This window comes from Scaptodrosophila lebanonensis, unplaced genomic scaffold (assembly GCF_003285725.1).
Source record: "Scaptodrosophila lebanonensis strain 11010-0011.00,11010-0021.00 unplaced genomic scaffold, SlebRS2 tig00000089-arrow-pilon, whole genome shotgun sequence".
Lineage (NCBI taxonomy): Eukaryota > Metazoa > Arthropoda > Insecta > Diptera > Drosophilidae > Scaptodrosophila > Scaptodrosophila lebanonensis.
In genome coordinates this window covers 235,612-254,872 of record NW_022060565.1, presented here as the reverse complement: position 1 = coordinate 254,872, position 19,261 = coordinate 235,612, and the positions used below count along the sequence as shown (strand labels likewise).

General features: G+C 39.5%; 1 protein-coding gene across 1 annotated transcript; it reads right to left on the bottom strand.

Annotated features, from left to right (window-relative positions):
* Positions 1-6,015: 6,015 nt before the first annotated feature.
* LOC115626951 (axonemal 84 kDa protein) lies at positions 6,016-16,946 on the bottom strand. The gene is made up of 13 exons (XM_030522467.1): positions 16,848-16,946; positions 12,659-12,747; positions 12,125-12,563; positions 11,402-11,559; positions 11,252-11,338; positions 10,990-11,189; positions 10,537-10,896; positions 10,323-10,479; positions 9,637-10,262; positions 8,996-9,516; positions 8,173-8,287; positions 8,034-8,109; positions 6,016-6,631 (listed from the first exon to the last, which is right to left on the bottom strand). Exons 1-13 carry the CDS (start codon positions 16,944-16,946, stop codon positions 6,016-6,018), a joined length of 3,543 nt encoding a protein of 1,180 aa, XP_030378327.1.
* Positions 16,947-19,261: the final 2,315 nt, after the last annotated feature.

Sequence of the window (19,261 nt, the reverse complement as noted above, 5' to 3'; positions counted from 1 at the left end):
CCAAACTTTGCACAACTTTCAAGTGGTGACAATGCTAAGTGAACCGGAATTGTTTCGTCCCTAACATAGTAAATTGAACACAGTGTAAGGTAAATACATAGCATCAGCATAAAAACATGGATACAAATTGCGAGAGTTTCTATCTATTGATACAGGAAAAATTTCATATACAAGTAGTTGCTCAATGGTTCGTTTCTTGAGTAGGCACTGGCATGATTAAAAATTGTCAATGCTATCATAAAAGTTAATAATTGTCCAACCTAGGACAGATGTTCAATAAAGACTAAAGATTTTCAAAAAAAAAAAAAATATATATATAGACAGTTGTTGTCTTGGAAAATATAAAAAGAGTTTTTGCAGTGAAATTTTGTTTATTTATAATACTAGTGGAACCAAATTGCATATTGGGAATGGTGTTGTTGTTAATTGGATTATTAATTACCAGATAATAGGATGCTAAGCTTTCATTTAATTGACGTTTAAAACTACTTGTAAGAATATTTTAACTTCAAATATTTCTCAAATTTCTCCCTTAGGGCTTTATATTATTTCCAACGATTAACGATCAACTTTTATTTGAGCCTAAGAACGTAGTTCGGAAATATTCACATATTTGTATAAATATTTGAAACTTATCAGAACTTATGACTTATAAACGCACAACTGTTTTTTTTTTAAACTTTAAATTGTGATTATTTTACCCAGTCACAATTAAAAATTAATCGCTCGTCATTCAATTACATGTTATGATTACGCAAGAAAAGGCATTTCCTTCCATACGAAACAATTGATTCAAACAAACGTATGTTTAGAAATAAAAAAAGAAAAATAACTGTCTTACACGAATGCTGTATTTCCAGAAATTCTTCATGCCTTTCTTTGATTGGTTCTTGGGTTTCTTTTCAGTTGATTCTATGGTTTTTTTTACCACATTCCCATTTGATTGATTAGTATTGTTGCTTCCCACCATTTCTTAGCACACGTTTTACTTTTTTTCCGCACTATATACACTGCCTTATTTTGCTTATAAATGGAAAGGAGGAGAAGCCAAAAAAGCCTTCTGGTAAACTGCCATTGCGCCTCACTATCATAGAAGCATATAGCAATTAAATTTGAAAATGTTTGGTCTGTGGTTTGTTGCGCTGCTATTTGTGTTGCTGTTTTACACAACGCCTTTAGCCACAATGTTATCTGTGTGTGTATGTGTGTCAGTTCGCTTCCATGTGTGTGAATATGTTTTTTTTTTGGGCCAAATGCAAGCCTCATTTCCGTTTCCATTCCTGACACCTGCCCTAACCACAGCAGCAGAACCAAAAAACCAGTCACAGTCAACAGCACAAACAACAGCAACAACAACGACAAAGAAACCACACATTAGGCAACATTGTGGTCGTTGTTTTCGGAAGGTCTGGTCTCTGTCATTGGCTGATTTACGCGCTTCTGAGCTTTAATCTCATTTGGGAATATGCTTGCGCGCAATGCCCAAATTTATGCCGTGATTTATTTTATTGTGCGCTGCTGCTGCTGCTTTATTTATGACTTTTACTTGTTTAAACGATTGTGTGTTGTTCATTCAAAAAGTTACTGTTTAAGTCAGTTGCCAATTAAGTCCCGAAAATGAAAGTGAAATTTAGCAATTTTTGGATTTGCACTCCTTAGGGAAACAACTGTAACTCCTTTTTTTGTTTGTTTATTGATTTGCAACATTTTGAATAGATGAGTGAGTGGGGTCAGGGTCTGTGCTTATCTTTGGTGTTATACTGCCCTACATACACATACATATAGTACATAAAAAAAGCGTACACATACATACATACATAGTATACATAGTATTCTATGGCCTTAGCCTTTTGCAGCGCCTACACATGGGCAAGAATTTTGCTTAAAACCATGCACCTTTTCTTCTTGGCTCGGCCAATTGCATACACACACAGAAGCACACACACACACACACACATAGACATCTACATTTACATTTACATTTTATGTACATGTGTGCTGCTTAAACTTGCCAAAAGCCTGCCCATATATTTTCATCTTTTCAATTTGCAGCTTCATTCATTCATAATGAGCTAAGGCCTGAGCAAGTGCTGCCGTTAGCTTTTCTGGTTCTCCACATATGCATGCACATACACGTCTGTATATGTATGTGAGTATATATATCTCGTTGATTTTGTCATGCGTGCGTGTGTGTGTGTAAGTGTGGTATTCGTTTTCATTGCGCTTCAGTTTGCTGACATAGCTTTCTACTTAGGCAGTGAAAACGCTTTGTCTTTTTATTGCCTTTACAATGCTGTTGATGTTGTTGCTGCCACTACTGTCAACGCATTTTCTCTTGCTGTTGTTGCTGTTGTTGCTGCTGCCGAAGCCACTTTACACACGTGACCGCACTTGATGCCCAAAATTAAATTAGAGCTCACTAATTTTAGTTTCCATCTGTAAAACGTTTGCATTTTTAACATCCCTCTCTCTCAGTGGTAAGTGATTAATTTTTCACGTTGCAGCACAAGCTAAAGATGTAAGAAATAATAGAAAACTATACTTAATTAGCGACCTATGATAGAAAGATCCCCTAATACTTGGGGGCCAAATGAAAAATGAAAAAATGTAATGGATGTTAGCTTTCAGGTTCCAAGGCTTCTATGGTGCTAGAATATTTATTTTTCTCTTAAAATCAGACCACGTTGGTGATTACTTTAAATAGTTGAAAGGGAAAATAAAATTCCCCTAACATGTCAGGGGTATTATTATTGTATACATCTAATATTTTCAGTTTGTTAGATTATACAAGTAAGGGTACATTCAGTTTTTCAGCCTTTTTGAAAACGTTGACAGCTTAAGCCAACTCTGTGAATTCAATAAAGTTAAGGATGTTAGCTTTAAGGTTAGGAAGCTTGTTTTATAATATATGTTTTGTTACAATCAGGCCAGATTGCTGGTAACTTTAAATATTTGGAAGTGAAAATAAAATTCCCCTAACATGTCAGAGGTATTATTTAATGTTATTTCCATTTTGTTCGATTTTTTAAAGGCATACTCAATGTTTGCTGGTCTTCTTTAAACCTTGACTCTGTCAACTCGTGAAAAATAATTGCTTTTTAAAGCACGAACTAAACTAAACTAACTAAACAAGGAACATTTTGGCCCGCTTCAGTGCCAAGTACTGACAAACACTCGACTACTAGAGTAGGCAGCTGGAAAAACTTGCCAGAAAACCGTGTGGAGACAACAGATAAATTCAGAGCAGCCAGATTCCATTGACTGTCAAACCACAAACTTGGTATGTGGGCCCATCCAGTTGGTTATTTTTGTGATATCCTTCGAAATACTGTCTAAAATTCTGAAACACGCACCGTCAAGCTGCCACAGCGCGATATTTATTTTCTTTTTTCATAACAGCTGAAATTTTTGCTTCGTTACAAGGAATTTTATGGTTGAGCCCCAAAAAGTTTAACATTCCCGCTTGCTTCTATAAAAAAAAGTCGGATGTAAGTAAGAATGCTTTATCAATAAGTACTTACAAGTAATAGTTTCTTTTTGCAAATGATTCGTCCTCGATGGCAGCCTTTTTGCTTCGATTTAATTTAAAAAGCAAAGCATTTAACAGAACATTTACTAATTCAAGTTTATTTTAGATTAAGCATTCTACAAATACTTCATATAGGAATAAATTTTGTATATTAGCGTGTCTAATCGCAAACGTGTTTTCTGTGGCATTCTCATCTCTAAAACCATCTACCATGTGACACACACACACACTTACAAAAACACACACACACATACAAATACACATACACACACACACACACAATGCAGCCATAGATTTCGTTCATGTTACGACCTCAGCAGCGTGGCCAAGTACTTTAGTATTTTATTCCATTTGCTGCTGCTCGGTACATTTTTCGTGGCCTTTTGCAAAAGTTGAATCGGCTCGACGGCCATATAGTCGTATATAGTCGCCTCCTGCTCCCATACTCTCCGCGTGACTGTGCTGGGTCCTCTCATCTGGGCCATTCTTGAAATTACAGTGCATAAATTTTGTTGCAATGGCAGCCACAATATCAAAAAACTTTCATTTTATAGTTTTATGCTTCTTTCGCTGCTGCCACGGCTCGCTTTTGAACTTGGCCAAGTTGACTTTCATTTCATTTTGCATAAAATTTCAAATGCTGCTTGTTTTGCCCAAGGAAGGAACAGCAAGAACGAAAAAAATGTTTGAGCAAATTTGTTGTTTGTTTGTTTGTTTGTTTAGTTGCTTGCCTGCTTGCTTGTTGTTGCCATACGAACTCACTTACTTGGTATTTTCTATTGAAAAGTTATGCGTGTGTCTCTGTGTTGGTTCGCAATTTCAAATACAAAGCCCAAAGCTGCCAATTGAGGCATTTTATGGACTTTATTCCATTTTCAGTTTTTAGCACAAGAGGTCCAAACTACGAGTAAATCCAAAATAAGTCGCAGCTTACACCGAAAATACCGAGTAAATATGTTTTTAAAAAACTGTTTATGTAATGGTATATATATACTATATATATAATATACCCGTGTATGTAAATACATGGGCCACATGTAGATTGGAGCCTTGTTAAGGCATATTTATTTGTTTTGCTGCAGGCTACAAAATGCTATTTAAACTATTCAAATTTTAAATGAACGCAAATGCAAATTCTATTTACTTAAAAATATTATTGATAGCTTAGTAGGCATGAGCCAAAGCTAATAAAATTTTATTGGCTCTTTATTCAGTTAACTTTAAAAGAGCTTATCAAATGTCATTTGCCGTGTTAGTATTTTAAATGAAAATTCTGAATATTTTTGCCAGTCAGTTCAAAAGTATAAATGGCTATAAAATCTATTTTACGAGTATGCCAATAAATTGAATTCAAAATTGAACAGTTATTGCTTTAGTTATTATAATTAGGTTTTTAATTGCAATATATAGTTTATTTTCTCAGCATGCAAAACTATATTTAAATAAAAAGCGCTTCTACATAGCGGGGTCGAGTTCGACAAATTAAATGGATTCTTCAAGATGCCATCGGTGTAGAATTCAATGATAGGCGGGAAAACTAGGGGGCTCCTCTTTTAAGTTCTAGAAAAGTATTCAGCGACGTGGGCACACGGAACTCCTTCTTTTTATGAAATAAATAAGCTTTTTTTAAACAAAAATATAATCTTAAGGAAGTTTTTCAAGTAACTTGCCAACTTGGTGAGGGATAATGTTCCAAACTTTGTATATCTATGGCTAGATTACATATGTATATATATATATATATATATGTACATATATTTGAGTCGTTTGAATTATCAGCTACTAGTTAGTTATTTTTCACAAATGCTCCAAATGAAAATCAATATAGAAAGAATATCCTTTAACGAAATGCTGACCTATTTTGTTTGTTTGTGTGCCTTCGTGTTAATGTTATACAAGTATTATGGATGCAAAGAGTATCTGATTAAATGCTCGTTTGCTTAATACCTTACTTCAATAACCGTCAACGCCGCTATGTTCATAATACAAATGCTAATTTGTAAAAGCTTAGAAGCCATTTAAGCCCATTGTGCGCCCAAATCTTCTCTTCTTGAACCCCATTGTGTGAGTTCATGAATGTGAGTGTGTACGAGTATGTATGTTAAACTGATGGGCAAGATAATTAGAAATTCCAATGTATTTGTCTTTAATTTTTGCATGCCTAACAGCACAGCCCAAAAGCAGACAAAGGTATACCCAAAATATCTGGTCCTTCTCTCTCCTTCTCCCTCTCCGACTTCCTCTCGCATTCACTTGTAAGCCAAATGTGCGTTGTAAAGTTAAGTTCTATGTGTTTGCCGGTGCTCTAGTGTGTGTTCAAATTAATTATGCATGCCAAGCGACCTCAGCCATAAACCTCAAGCATAATGACGTATGTATGTATGTTATTCCCCATGGAGTCGTCGTCGCTGTTCTTGTTGCTCCAGCGCCGAGGTGTTCTTGTGGTTGTTGGTTGTCGGTTGTCGGTTGTCTGGTGTCGTTGTGGCTCAGCAAAAGCTCAGCGGCCTTATGGCCATCAAAATGCGCGCTACATTGTCCCTCAACACGGGGCTCATCGTTCTCTGCTTCTCTAAGCTAACAGGTTGGGCATGTGCTTGTGAAAGCTGATAGAGATCCGCATAATATTCCATGCCAGCAATGCCCACGGCATTGAAGCTGGCGGACACTTCCGTGCAATCGATGATGGATGTCTTCAGGGGCGTGACAAGCAGTGTGGAGTAGTATGGCACCTTCTTGCCCTCGATTAGCTCCCGGATGAGCAGCACAGCGGTCCGGGAGCCGGCCAACAGATTCCAGCGTGACCAGCTGAAATTGTGGGACAGCGCCAATGTGGAGATGCACGCATAGGCATGCATCTCCATCACATAGTTCTTCTCGCATGAGCCCTCTGTATAGCAAAAGGCGTCCTCGTCCGGAAATATGTCCACGGCCGATAGTATGAGTGTTGCCTTCAGCTCCGCCAGAGACATTGTTTTTCCGAGCATGTCTGTGATGCCCTGCGTACTGCCGCCCTGGAAGTTGTGCACCGTGTAGCCGGCCTCATTGATGGTCATATCCAGGCTGATTAGCGAGGCGGTGAAACTAAAGAGAATGTTTCCCGGGCTGGCAAAGATAAGATAATATCAGTCAGTAACAGCCTTAAAACATACTCGTACAGTTACAATAATTCAGAAATTGTATAATAAAAGATAAACCAACTGCAATAAAGAAATTATTATTCTTCACGCAAGTGATGTAAAAGTAAAAAAAGTATGGAATTTATTCTACGATTGAGCATAAATTGAACTTCAATCTTTAACTCTTCAGTAAGAGTGTTCTTGGGTTTATTAAACGTTGGTCCAAAGATTTTAATGACCCCTAGACGATTATGTTATTGTATAGTTTTCTAGTGAGCTCTGTGCTGGAAAAATATTCATATGCTTGATGCCAGGATTGGATTGAATTGGTCGTAAGAGAATTTCTTTATTTTGCTCTTCTAAGTAGTCTAAACTGGGATCTGAATCTTCCTAAATACATATTTGTACCATCGATTTTTCTTCACAGAGTGTTTGTGGTTGATATAAAGTGTACACACTTCCATTTCGATTTTATTATTAAAATATTGAATTTAAAGCGTGACGATATACAATTATTTTAACTGCTGCTTGGATGGGGGTTTGATTCATGCGAAAGGCTTATTTTTTATAGTTATAACCTAATTTGCTCACGTTTATGTCTATTATACTAACAAATTAGTATTAATTGTGTTCAATAATGATATATCGTACAATGCATATTACAAGTATGCATATAGAATATTTTTATTAGAAAGTTTTTGTGAAACTTAGATCAGCTTTGATCAACATTTATTTTAAAAGTAATAACCGATTGAATTTCAATTGCTTGAATATTATTCATATTCATGTTTTTGGTTCAATGTACGTTGTTTACAAGTATATTTGATTTAAATACGAAATAATTAAACATTCAATTGAATATGAAAATATTTATTTTTACTATAATTTTTTTAACTGACTACTGGTTATTATTATCAAACCATTAGCTAATCGTTAGGTAGTTATTGGTGTTGGGAAAAGTATTCATTTGTAAGTATCTTTCACACAAACAAAGAACTTTCTGCCTCTTTTACTCAACAAACAACTGATTTAAGGCGAGTGTTATGCTTAAACTACTTATAGAACTGATCGAGTTTTCTCACCTATACTCAATCGAACTACCTTCCGGAGCTAGTTAGCTATTTAGCATTCCCCCATCGGGCCAGAGACTATAACAATAATATTTGATTTGAAAATAGCTTTCATTCTTACAATTTATTTTGTTACTCTGCTTGCAATTTTATTTCCATTTCAATTTTTAAACAAATTTGTTGTTGTTTTTAATTTATTTGAATTTTTTTTAATGTTTTTACTTATTTTTTGTGAGGGTTCTGTCTACTTTGTTCCCTAAATAGGATCCGTTAGTATATATTATTGTAACTTTATAGAATTGTTGCTTTTGCACTTACTTTTTCATATCAGGTCGCAGATCCCAGGTCTGATAGGGCATATTACTATATTTGTTTAATGCAAAGCCAAAAATGCCTGTGAATGTCGGGAATGGCATGAAAATTTGCCAACTTAAAAATTGGAAAACTCCTCACTCACCCAAGCGTCCAGTGCGAAACTGTATGGAAAGCTTGTCCTCATTGAACTTGGTATCGTGTACGTCGCGAGTGCTCCATTTTCCCTGTGTGATGGCTGCCTCGTTGCTCAGTTTCTGCTTTCGTCTGAAAAGTATGCAAAAGCCAAAAGGTCAACACACACACACTCACACGAATCGAGAACTGGTCCTCTCCAGGGCCCATGCAAACACTCAGTTGGGTAAATATCTGTACGCTGTCTGCACACCATCCGCCCATCGACTCACAGTCAATCAGGCAGGCCGAGCGCCATTGATCAATCAAATTAAAAGACAAATGAAATCAACGTGTGCCACACAAAAGGATGGCAGACGGTCCGAGTGGGTTGGTGAGTGCGCTCTAGTTGGCACTGGAGTGGCTTAAATATTAGAGATGTGCATCGTAGCCACATGATTAGGGAACTGGTTCATTTTCAACAAATTCGTTTTCGACTTCCATGACTTCCTTACAAAGCTACCATTACAGCTTTGCTTGTTATCCTATAGTATACTTAGTACAAATAAGTGAATCTGTTCCGGAGAGTTAATAATTTCATTAAAGTACTTATTGGTAAGATTCTTATGGGGGGCTCAAAAGAGCTAGCTCAACAAATATAGTGATGTTTAAGCTACCAACATACGGACAAATGAACATAACTATAGCGGCACATCTCGCGAAGGTAATCAGGAATGTACATATATGTATACCTAATTATGGGGTCTTTAAATATTTGCACACAAATTGAGTAAACCATTTTATCCTCAGGGGACGAATAAGTTCTTAAAAGTTGGCACATTTCTAGCTTAAACCCACCCATCGCTCTCTGTCGTTTCGCTTTGGCTGTGCTTGCTGAGAAACTCTTGCAGACTGGCACCCGCTGTCGACTCGCCGCCTCCTACTCCACCAGGTGCATCATGTAGAAAACCCGCAAAGCTATCTGCATCATCCTCATCATCATCATCGTCGTCCTGGTCGTCCTCGTCGCTACTGCTTGCAGCCCCTTTACCCTTCTCTTGCCTATCCTGTTGGGCACTCGAGGCTTCCGAGTCACGCACAAACGTAATGCCCGTGTAGTAGGCGAAGGCGGCAGCTGCTGCTGCGGGCTGCAGCACATCCACCAGCTCCTGACTAAGTGGCTTCATATCGTCTTCAGGGGACTGTTGTTCGCTGTCCCCATGCTGTGAGCCGTTTGGCGACAATTGCTCGGAGATTTGCTGCAGCACCTGCTCCTGTTGCTCGCGCGGTAGCTGCAGACGCCAGAGTCTATCCAAATCGTCGATTAGCTGCGAGAAGAGGTAGCAGTGCTTGAGGGTTGTGGGCGGAGCAGCAGCTAATGGCTCATCGGAGGTGCGGCGTGAGCTGCTGTCGCTGCTGGATCTCTGCAGTGATGCCGTGCTCGGTTGGCGTCGCGTTGGTTTGCTCAATTGGAGCACTTCGGTGGATGGCGCACTTTCCTGAAGCTGTCGAAATTTCAGCAGCTTTTCGAAGCTGAGCGGGGGAAAGAGCTCAGTAGGCTCGTCCATATCCATAAAGCTGGGTCCGATGCCAGCATCTAAGGCTGTTGCAGGCTGAGCACTGACTGTCCCATCCGCTGTCACATCCTGACCGATGCTCACGTGCTTCTGCCGTGCCAGAAACATGACTTTACGCACAGGTGCCTCCCTTCCCGCCTGTGGCGTATGCTGTTCGAGACGCACGCAAAAGCCCTGCGGCAGACGCGGCACCACGAAATCCTTCACTAGGCCATAGAGATCCACATCGGCGGGTATGGCCCACATATCGAAGTCGCTGATCTCGCGCATGGGCAGAGCGGCCAATGCGCCATCTGATTTTTGAGAGCTTTGCTCGGCCGGACGGATGCGAAGCTTGGCCGGACAGCGGGGTGAGTTTTTCAGCGGACTGGGATTGGCGTTGGTAGAAAGTGGTGTTGCCTCGGTAGGCGTAGCTGTGGTGGCAGCGGCGGGCGCTGTTGTTGTCGGCTTAACGCTATCCGCCAGCTCCATTTCCAGTGTCTCGATATGCGTCTCCCATCGGCAGGCGACGGGGGGCTCGAACCATATGACAGAGTCGGGTAGTCTGCGAACGATAGAAGCTGGAATTCAAAGCCGCGTAGAAGAACTAGAGCCACTATCTTACTGTAAAGTGACCAAAGCTAGTTTGTCTAGTGCCGCTTCGATCATTCGCATTTCGGCCTCGATCTCTTCGGGCAGCCGACGCACCCCCGGCAGTACCGGCGGAGGGGGCTTATATGTCTGGTAGTAATCCTTGTGGCACAGACTGTTGGCAGCAGCAACTGAAATACCGGAAACCTTCATAATTTAGCCAAACCGGAATGCTGTGAGGCACTCACTTGTTCGTATAAACGAGCGCGCATTCAACTGCTTATCCTGCTGAGGCGTCTCCAGAAAGTCAATGCAATAGACGCCCCCAATGATGCGATACTTACGCAGATTCACATCCGTTTCGAGCATGCCGTAGGCCTCGGGTCCAATAGCACGGCGCCGTGCCTTGTTCAACTCATCCTCATATTCGGCATAGAGTTTGTCAACGTCGTAGCTACGCTCGCGTGGTTGTTGGGAGCTGGCCGAGTGCTGATCCTGAGTCAGCTGCTCCAATTCGGAGAGCGGAATCTCGCGGGCACATTCGTCTAACATGGACTGCAGTATTTCCTTGCGTTTTCGCCACTCGCGCTTAGTTTGGCGTAGTATGTCTGCATTGCACGGACAATTGAAACAAACAAGAGATGTAGAAAAAAGGTAAAGGTGATCTATAGTACAATAAATAGGAAGAAACTTCAGCTTACTAGCATTTTCGGAGCGTGCATGCTTCAGCTGATAACTGCTGCAATAGTCACTAAAGTGGTCATAGTTCAGCCAGAGTCCTCGAAGCGCCGAGCTCTGCAGCTGTACGGTGGGCGGCAGGGAGATGAGCATCTCAATTGTGGGAAAATCAATCTCGTTGTGCGCCGAGGGCTCACCAATACGCGCTTTGGGATTTAAGGCACTGTAAATAAGTAACACAATGTATCTGGGCTGTCGTGACCACAAATGAGTTAAATGGCTTACATTTGAGCATCCTTGGAGAAGGTCCAAACGAAGCTTTGAAACACATCCGAGCTGTAAATGTGCTTTGCCACACCAGGCCGATCGATTCTGCAAGTTAGAAGTTCAGTAAGCTACACATTCTGCTTAACCATTGTTGTCGTCTAAACGTACTCCATGTCTCGATCAATGTGCGACATTGTCTTGTAGGTGAATTCATCCAGATGTTGTTTGAGAAAAACCCGTATCTCAGTCTTCAGTTTATCTAGATCTGCGCACACATGAGTCGGAAGTTGTCGCTCCTCCAGTGTCTCGTCTAGTTCGTTCAGTATCTATGTATTGATAATGAATATTTGAGATGATTTGAGAATTATGCGTTCACAATAACACACACTTAATTAACGTAATGCCTAAAAACATTTGTAAAGCTAACAAACTTTGTTAAACAAAGACATTCTTCACACAAAAAATACAAAATGAATTTTGGAAGCTATATTTTGGAAGCTATATTGTTATTATTCTCTCGGCGAAGTTTGGATCATTCTTAATGCAATATCTGCATATTTTATTTTAAAAGCATTGAGATTTATTTCCTAAAATCACATTAATGTGAAACATAAAAAAATATAAATTGTTTGAGACTTTCTTTGCTGCCAAAATTTGTTAACTTAATTTTGAGGCAATACGGTAAAAACATTTGTAAAGCTGACAAAGACAAAGACATTCTACACACAAGAAATACAAAAAGAAGTGAAGCTTGGATCATTCAGAATGCAATATCTGCATATTGTTTTTAAATCATTGCGATTTATTTTCTAAAATCACATTAATGTGAAACATAAAAATGTATAAATTGTTTGAGAATCTCTTTACTGCCAAAATTTGTTGTCAACTTACACCCAACACCTCCTTAATGCGTTGCGCATAGACATCGCCCAGTCGACCTTGCTGCTGGCGCAATGAGATTCGCGTGAGGTCCGGAACGTTCGCGTCTTGCGTGAGCAGTGTGCGCTCATCGGTTCGCAGCAGCCAGTTGCGTGACTCCAACTGGCGCTTGGCAATATCGGCGTGCCATTGGTGTATGTATTTGCGCAAATCGCTGGGACTGCTGGAGTTGGGCAGGCCATTGCAGCGCATAAACTTCTGCCAGTCCCGCTCGTGGCGCTCACCCGCCTTTATGGCCTCGATGGCGGTGCGGACGGCGTCGAAAAATTGCATGCTATTGCGCAACTGTGAACGACGCAAGCGGTTCTCAGCCACCTCTTGTTGCTGTCGATGCTTGGCCTGTTCCATTTCGAGCTTCTTACGCTGACGTGCCTCCTCCAGCTTCTTGAGTCTTGAGTGTTGCATTAATGTTTTATTTAATTTGAATAGATTGGGTGCATGTTAATGTTCTGGTTGGATGTACTCATAGTTTGTTAGCTTACCCACTTCTCTTTTTCCATTTCGATGCGCAGCAGCTCGGCCTGCTCGGCCTCGAGACGTGCCTTCTCCTTTTTCGAGAGCTTCTTCTTGGGTGGCTAATGAAATGTTCGCAATTTGCATTATTACCCGTGTTATTATTGTGTTTGTTGTGCGAGTGAATTTCCTAGACCACAGCTGCATTTGCTTGCTTACCATGGCTTGCTATTTCTGCCGAACGTTGCTGTTGCGTTCTGTTTCCGCTTCCGTTCTAAATTGCCACGCGACGTAGCTGCTCGTAATTGGCCCAAATGGAAGCGTCGGCTGGCTTGTTGCTGTTACAGTTACTGTTTGCTTATTGATCCAGCGGCTCCTATGGCAACTGTTGTTGTTGTTGCTGTTGCTGCTGCTGCTGCTGCTGCTGCTGCTGCTGCTGCTGTGCGGCAAATTAACCAAAGGCCGCACTCTGAGCCAACCAATTGCCTCTTCACAGTTCATTTTGGCAGCCGCAGTGCGGCTCAAACTTTTATTACATTTTTGCTGCGGCGCATGGCCTGGCTAAGCTCTGTGCGTAAGCTGTTTTACGTTGCCCAGGCAACAACGACAAAAAACGACAACGACAACTACAACAATAAGAAAAGCAATAGCAGCACCCAGCGTGGGCAGCCACGCTGTTGAAAATTGCCCTGCCAGCTCAAGCGCTCAAGTGCCCAAGACCCCAAGTCATCTGAAAGTCAGCGGTAATCCTTTGGCACCACAAACTAAGCCAGCCCCAGCACCAGCACCAGTACCGGGCTCTGAGTTAGCTTTTACCTACGCAGCCACGTAATACGCTTGTAGGTCAGGGGCGAAGAATTCCAACAATGTCATAATTTTTTGAATTAAATATTCAAACAAAAGCCAAGCGATTAGCGCACAGTGTGTGGCTGGCTTGTCAAGTCACTGTGCTGTAACTTCGGTGCTCCATCTTCATCTCCTTCCACCTTTACCTTCATCTCTATCTCAATCCCAATCTCCATCTCTATTTCTATCTCCAGTTTCCAGCTCACTCAACGTTGTGCTGTTCACGTTGCGTATACGACACGTTGTGCATCGTAAAGATTTATAAGAGTTTTACGCAAAATTTCCAACACCAAGTTGGTTCGTGACTGTTTGCCTGCTCAGGCAAAAGACGTTATTGGCCCTCATACCATAGAGAATGTCAACGCTTCAACGCCATGTTCGCCGCACAGTGGTCAAATTTTATTATCTATTTGGGTTACAATGGAATTCATGATGTACTTCAATGTGCTTTCTATGCCTGATATTTCTGGGAAACTCTAGAGACTTGATTTCTTGATCAATTACAATTTTTTGGGCAAGCCCTTTATGATTTTCCACCCAGTGTGTGCTTTATTAAAAATTTGCTTGATTGTAAAGTAAACTCAGCATTAAAATTTGCATAAACACAAGTACTTATTCACCACAAAAAGCAAGTAATATTTAGATTAGCTTTGCAGCAGCCTGTTAAAATTTGGAATTTAATAAAATATTTAAACACATACAGAGTGACTTGCCAAATAAAAATACATGTAAGCCAATATATTAATTTAAATATTGTAGTTACAACGAACTACACATGCAGGCACTTATAAATCATTCGGCACGTTGACTATTTTAATTGATAATTTTATTAAATCCCATTTAAGCTGAACTGCAAATTATTTTGATTTAATGTTTATAATTTAAATCATATTTGGTGCATTTTCTGAATTATTGCAAGGCTAAATTTGTATTTAAGGCCTTGAGTTTAACTATTTGTTGACTGCACTTACAACACACATACATGCAACCCGACGACTGTTAATTATATTTACTTAAATGTATGTAAAGTGCAATTATTCAAATAAATGTCGACTGCTCAGGAACAGTCTGCATGTTGGCCAGCAGGAAAATCGACAAAAAAATAATATTAGTAGCAATAATTTATTAACCGATCATTTCTATTGAAGTTGTACAAAATAATGGGGCTTTAATTCAATGGTTAATTCTTTATTCTGCATACTTATATATACAAGTATACGAGTATTTAAAAATTAGAAATGCAAATAAACATAAATATCTTTTCTTTATGTTGCAAGGTAAATTGATAGATTTTGGATATATTTGTTAGCGTTGAGGGACAAATGCAAAAATACAAAATTTAAATTTAAGTCCAATATAAGTATAATACTTGTATACAAGCATAAATATTCAACATAACAATTTTATGATAACACCATTAAATGCAATAGAAAAATGTTTCATTAATATAATTTATCTAACCCTTTTGAGATATACATATGAATAGCAAAAGCTTTTGTTGTCCCCAAATAAATGTTCCTAAACACTTAAAGCATTATTCATTGATAAATAAAAGCCAAAAATGTATAAAAAACTTTCTTATAATAAACAATTTTTGTAAATATTCAGATTAATGTTTCTGTTATATTTATAACATCGATGTGCATTTTGAGCTAGCATTTAAAGTATGGTTTTTTAAAAATTTAATTAAGTGCGACGCTTAAAAGCTATAGATTTGTATACAGAGAGACAGGCAAACGGACAGATGATTGACGAAGAGGGCTCCTCGTCTCATCATGCCATATATTCGCATATATATGTACCTATCACAGGGTATAACCATGCTTATTATAACATTACTAACTATCTACGACAATGATTATGTTGTGAACCAAAAGGCTGGCTGATTGCTAAGTTTTAATAATTACCGGTGAATAATTATTATTTTTGGTGAGTGTAGGCGTTCGTGCTAATGCTATTGTGCAACGTGAAGAGGTATTAGCTTTTTTATCTATATTTTTTTTAGGTTGCGAATTGGCCTGCAGCTTAGGCCATAACACAACAGTTTCACAGTTATATAAGTTACCATTCTTACAGAACTTTATGACTTCAATTAATTTTAAGCGTTCAGGAAAGAACTCAAATTCCTGCTAGCTCGTTCAGCTATACCAGGCCCGCACAGTATTAGTAAACATTAAACGTGATTCATTTAAATATTAAAGAGTAATGTTGCAAAGCGTTTCTCGCTTCATATTTAATCACAAAATAACATAAATATAATAAACGTTGAATGTTTACTTTTCGTTTCAATATTTTATTTGCAGCGTTTACTTTTCGACACATTGTGCGCGGTCTAATTTAAACTTTCTTTGTTGCTTGTTGACTTTTTCCTCTTCTTGTTTTGGTTTATTTTCAGTGTGTGTGTGTGTGTGTTTGTGTATGTGTGTGTGTGGCAGGTGACAACGCTGCTTAATTACCTGGCAGTTTTAATGCCAGCCAAATTGTGTTGCCTGCTTTTGGGCGTCGCCGCCTCGCTAATGTTTTCATTTGCGCAACCCTCGTCGTCGTCCTCCCCCCGCTCGGCACCCACACCAACTAATTGCCATAAGCACGCGGCTTATTAATTTAATGAGCAACATTTTAAGGCGATGCAAAATACAGCTAATGTTGAGCTGAATTGGATCTACGGTTCTGGGCAGCTGCAGCTGCAACTTGCAACCACGTGCGGTTAGTTTAAGCGCCAACGGAGAGAGAGAGAGAGAAGGCGACGAAGAGGGCGAGAGAGGGGTGCAAAAAAACTTTCGCTGCTACAGAGTGCTATAAAAATGGCAGCCAAAGGGGAGAGCCAGAGGTCAAAAATGTTATTTATTACAGAGACGCGCACCACAGGCTGCCACAGGCAGCATCGTGCAGCTCCAGCATGCAGTTCCATGCAGCTCAGGCAGATTGGACAGCTCGGGATACTTGGGGAGCTCATAAGGCCGTGACCATCCATGGCTGCCTGATATATGGCAACAACGCTTAATCCTTTCTGTAAGCTGTGCTCGTGCTCGTAGTCGGGCTCGTGCAACGCCCGCAGCTTGTTTTATGTAATGCGATATATTCTGTTATAAAAATAAATATTTGTATTATTTATGCTTTGCCTGCTGCTACTGCTACTGCTGCTGCTGCTGTTGCTCCTGATGCCAATGCCTGGCCAATGAAGCTGCACGCGCAATTAGCCCTCGAACGGCTGGTGTCCATTGATGCCATTTTTTGAGGGGAACTAGAGATAGAGAGAGGGTGTGTGTGTGTGTGTGTGTGTGGAAAAGCAAATGTAACGACTAACAAGCTGTGTAAGGCAAGGCAAAGCTGTTCGAGCGCAAGCAGCTATACAATAAAAATTTATCATACGCACCGTTGACGTTGACAGATCGCTCAGTTGAAGCGGCGGCGACAGACGACAAACGACAACAGTTACCAGGCCACTGCTGCTGTTGACGAGCACAGGCGACATGAAATGCCGGTCTAACGAACGAACGGGCGGACAAGGAGCTGTGTCTGGCAACTGTAGCTGTATGTGTGTGTGAGTGTGTGAGTGTGCTTGCTTGCTTGGCTGACTGCCTGTGTGACACGCCTGGGCGCATTCTGCAATATGACAAAAATTGTGAATGCGTTGCTTGCACTAAGCAGCAGAGTAAAGCAGAGCCAGAGAGTGAAAAAGCAGCCGGAACATTCTGAATATACTCAGCGAAAAAATGGGGGGATCAGCTTGCAGCTTAATATCAGTGGCAAGCATCAAAAAAAGAAAAAGGAATACAAATCAGACAATTTACTTTGAAAATTGGAAGTGTACGTGCTTCGCAATTTGTAATGCGCCAAATTTTGTTTACTTCGTCTAATATAATATATTGCGGAGCACAAATTAATTATTAGTATGAAAAATGCTATAATATTACTTGTATTTTTTTCTCTTTGAAATTTGAGGTTAAAATTAAATCAAATATTACAAAACGTTCATTCATTTTTAAGAGCAATCGTGAACAATGATTTGGATAAGCTTAGAGTTTCCTTTGTGTGAGCTAGAATGTGAATTACAAAGAAACTCTATAAAAGTGTTAGCGCACCGATGTACTTGTATATAGAAGCTGAAACTGCATAGAAATATTTTTATACTCTGTACATGAAATGTACAGAAGTATATTAGGTTTGCGGGAGCTGAAAAATGTAACAGGCAGAAGGAGGCGTGGCAGACCCCACAAAGTATATATATTCTTGATCAGCATGACGAGACGAGTCGATCTAGCCCTGTCTGTCTGTCTGTCTGTCTGTCCGTCTGTCCGTCTGTCAGTCTGTCCGTCTGTCCGTCCGTATGAACACCTGGATCTCAGAGACTATAAGAGATAGAGACACCAAATTTTGCACAAAGATGCGTTATGTGTGTATTCTATACGAGTTTGTTTTATTTTTTTGATTTTCCCCCCCACTTCCCCCCTATGGGGGTTTTCCCGATTTTACATTCGTATAATCGCCTATATCTCGGAGACTATAAGACCTAGGAACACCAAATTTTAGTCCCAGATGCCTTGTGTGAATACGCAGAAAATTTATATTTTGGAATTTCCCTCCCTCCCCCCTCTACCCCGCAAATCGTAACTCCCGTAATTCTTGGAATTTCGAACTAAAATTTTGGAAATATACCAAGTTTCACTATGATAGACCGATTTAACAAGAAGTTATAGCCATAAATATATTTGCTGCTGCAGCGCTGCTCAAGCGCTGCCCGCGGCTGTTGTTGAAAAAAAAAAAATTTTATCAAATTGTTATGAGAAGGCAAAAAAATAATAATGTTGCGGATGCACAGTGCCTGGTGAAGGAGAGACCCAAACTAATCGTTAATAAATAAACAAATACGACGAATACAAAAATAAATATAAAAAATTAATTACATTCTAAAAAAACAAACTTGAATATTTAACAAAGAAAAAAATAAGGCGAAAAAATTGAAACGATGCGCAAGCCATGACGGCCTGCAAACAAATGAAATGAATTTTTATTTTGGATGCCTTGTTCTGAAAACTCACAGCCTACATGATTTGTACCTTAAACTTTTTTTTAATTTTTGATAAAAAAGGTGGCTAGCTCCGTTTATCTGCAGTTTCGTCTGCAATCGAGTTGTTAGCTCTGCTGTTCACAACAGCTGTTTCTGTTTTGCAATCTGTCGACCGCCTGTATCTGTAGTTACCATTTTAAAGTATTGGAGCTATAAAGATTTTGAGATTATAAAGCCATGAAGAAAAGTTGCCATTGAAGCAATAGACTTTTATGAAAAAATATGTGTTGGCTACTATAGTTTTAAAAAAAGGTGGTATTTCTTAATATAAATTAAATCAGTTAATTAATTAAATATTTAGATACGTTGTAGTAAACAGAAAGTTTTACGAGTGATAATTACTTGGGAATATGGAAGATTAATAAAATAATAAAATACTTGAAAATAATTTGTTTGGAAACTACGCCAAGTCTATGATACTTTTAACTGTTCCACCGTTCCTCCACTGTCACTAAGATGAACGATTTAGAAGGGAATAAAAGGTAGCACCAGTCGTTAAAACGGGCAATTGTATAGCAGACCAGTCAGGAACCTTTCACAAGAGCGTCCCATCCGACGTCTTGAAAGATAACAACTGACGGATAAGCTATTAATGCCTTTTCCAACTTTTCTTACCCAAACTTAAATCATTACACGAGCACAAATCTTGCAATCTGTTATACTTTTTTTTTATGTTTGGTTTCTTTTTATAAAATAAATGCTTCAGTCGAACAAGCCGG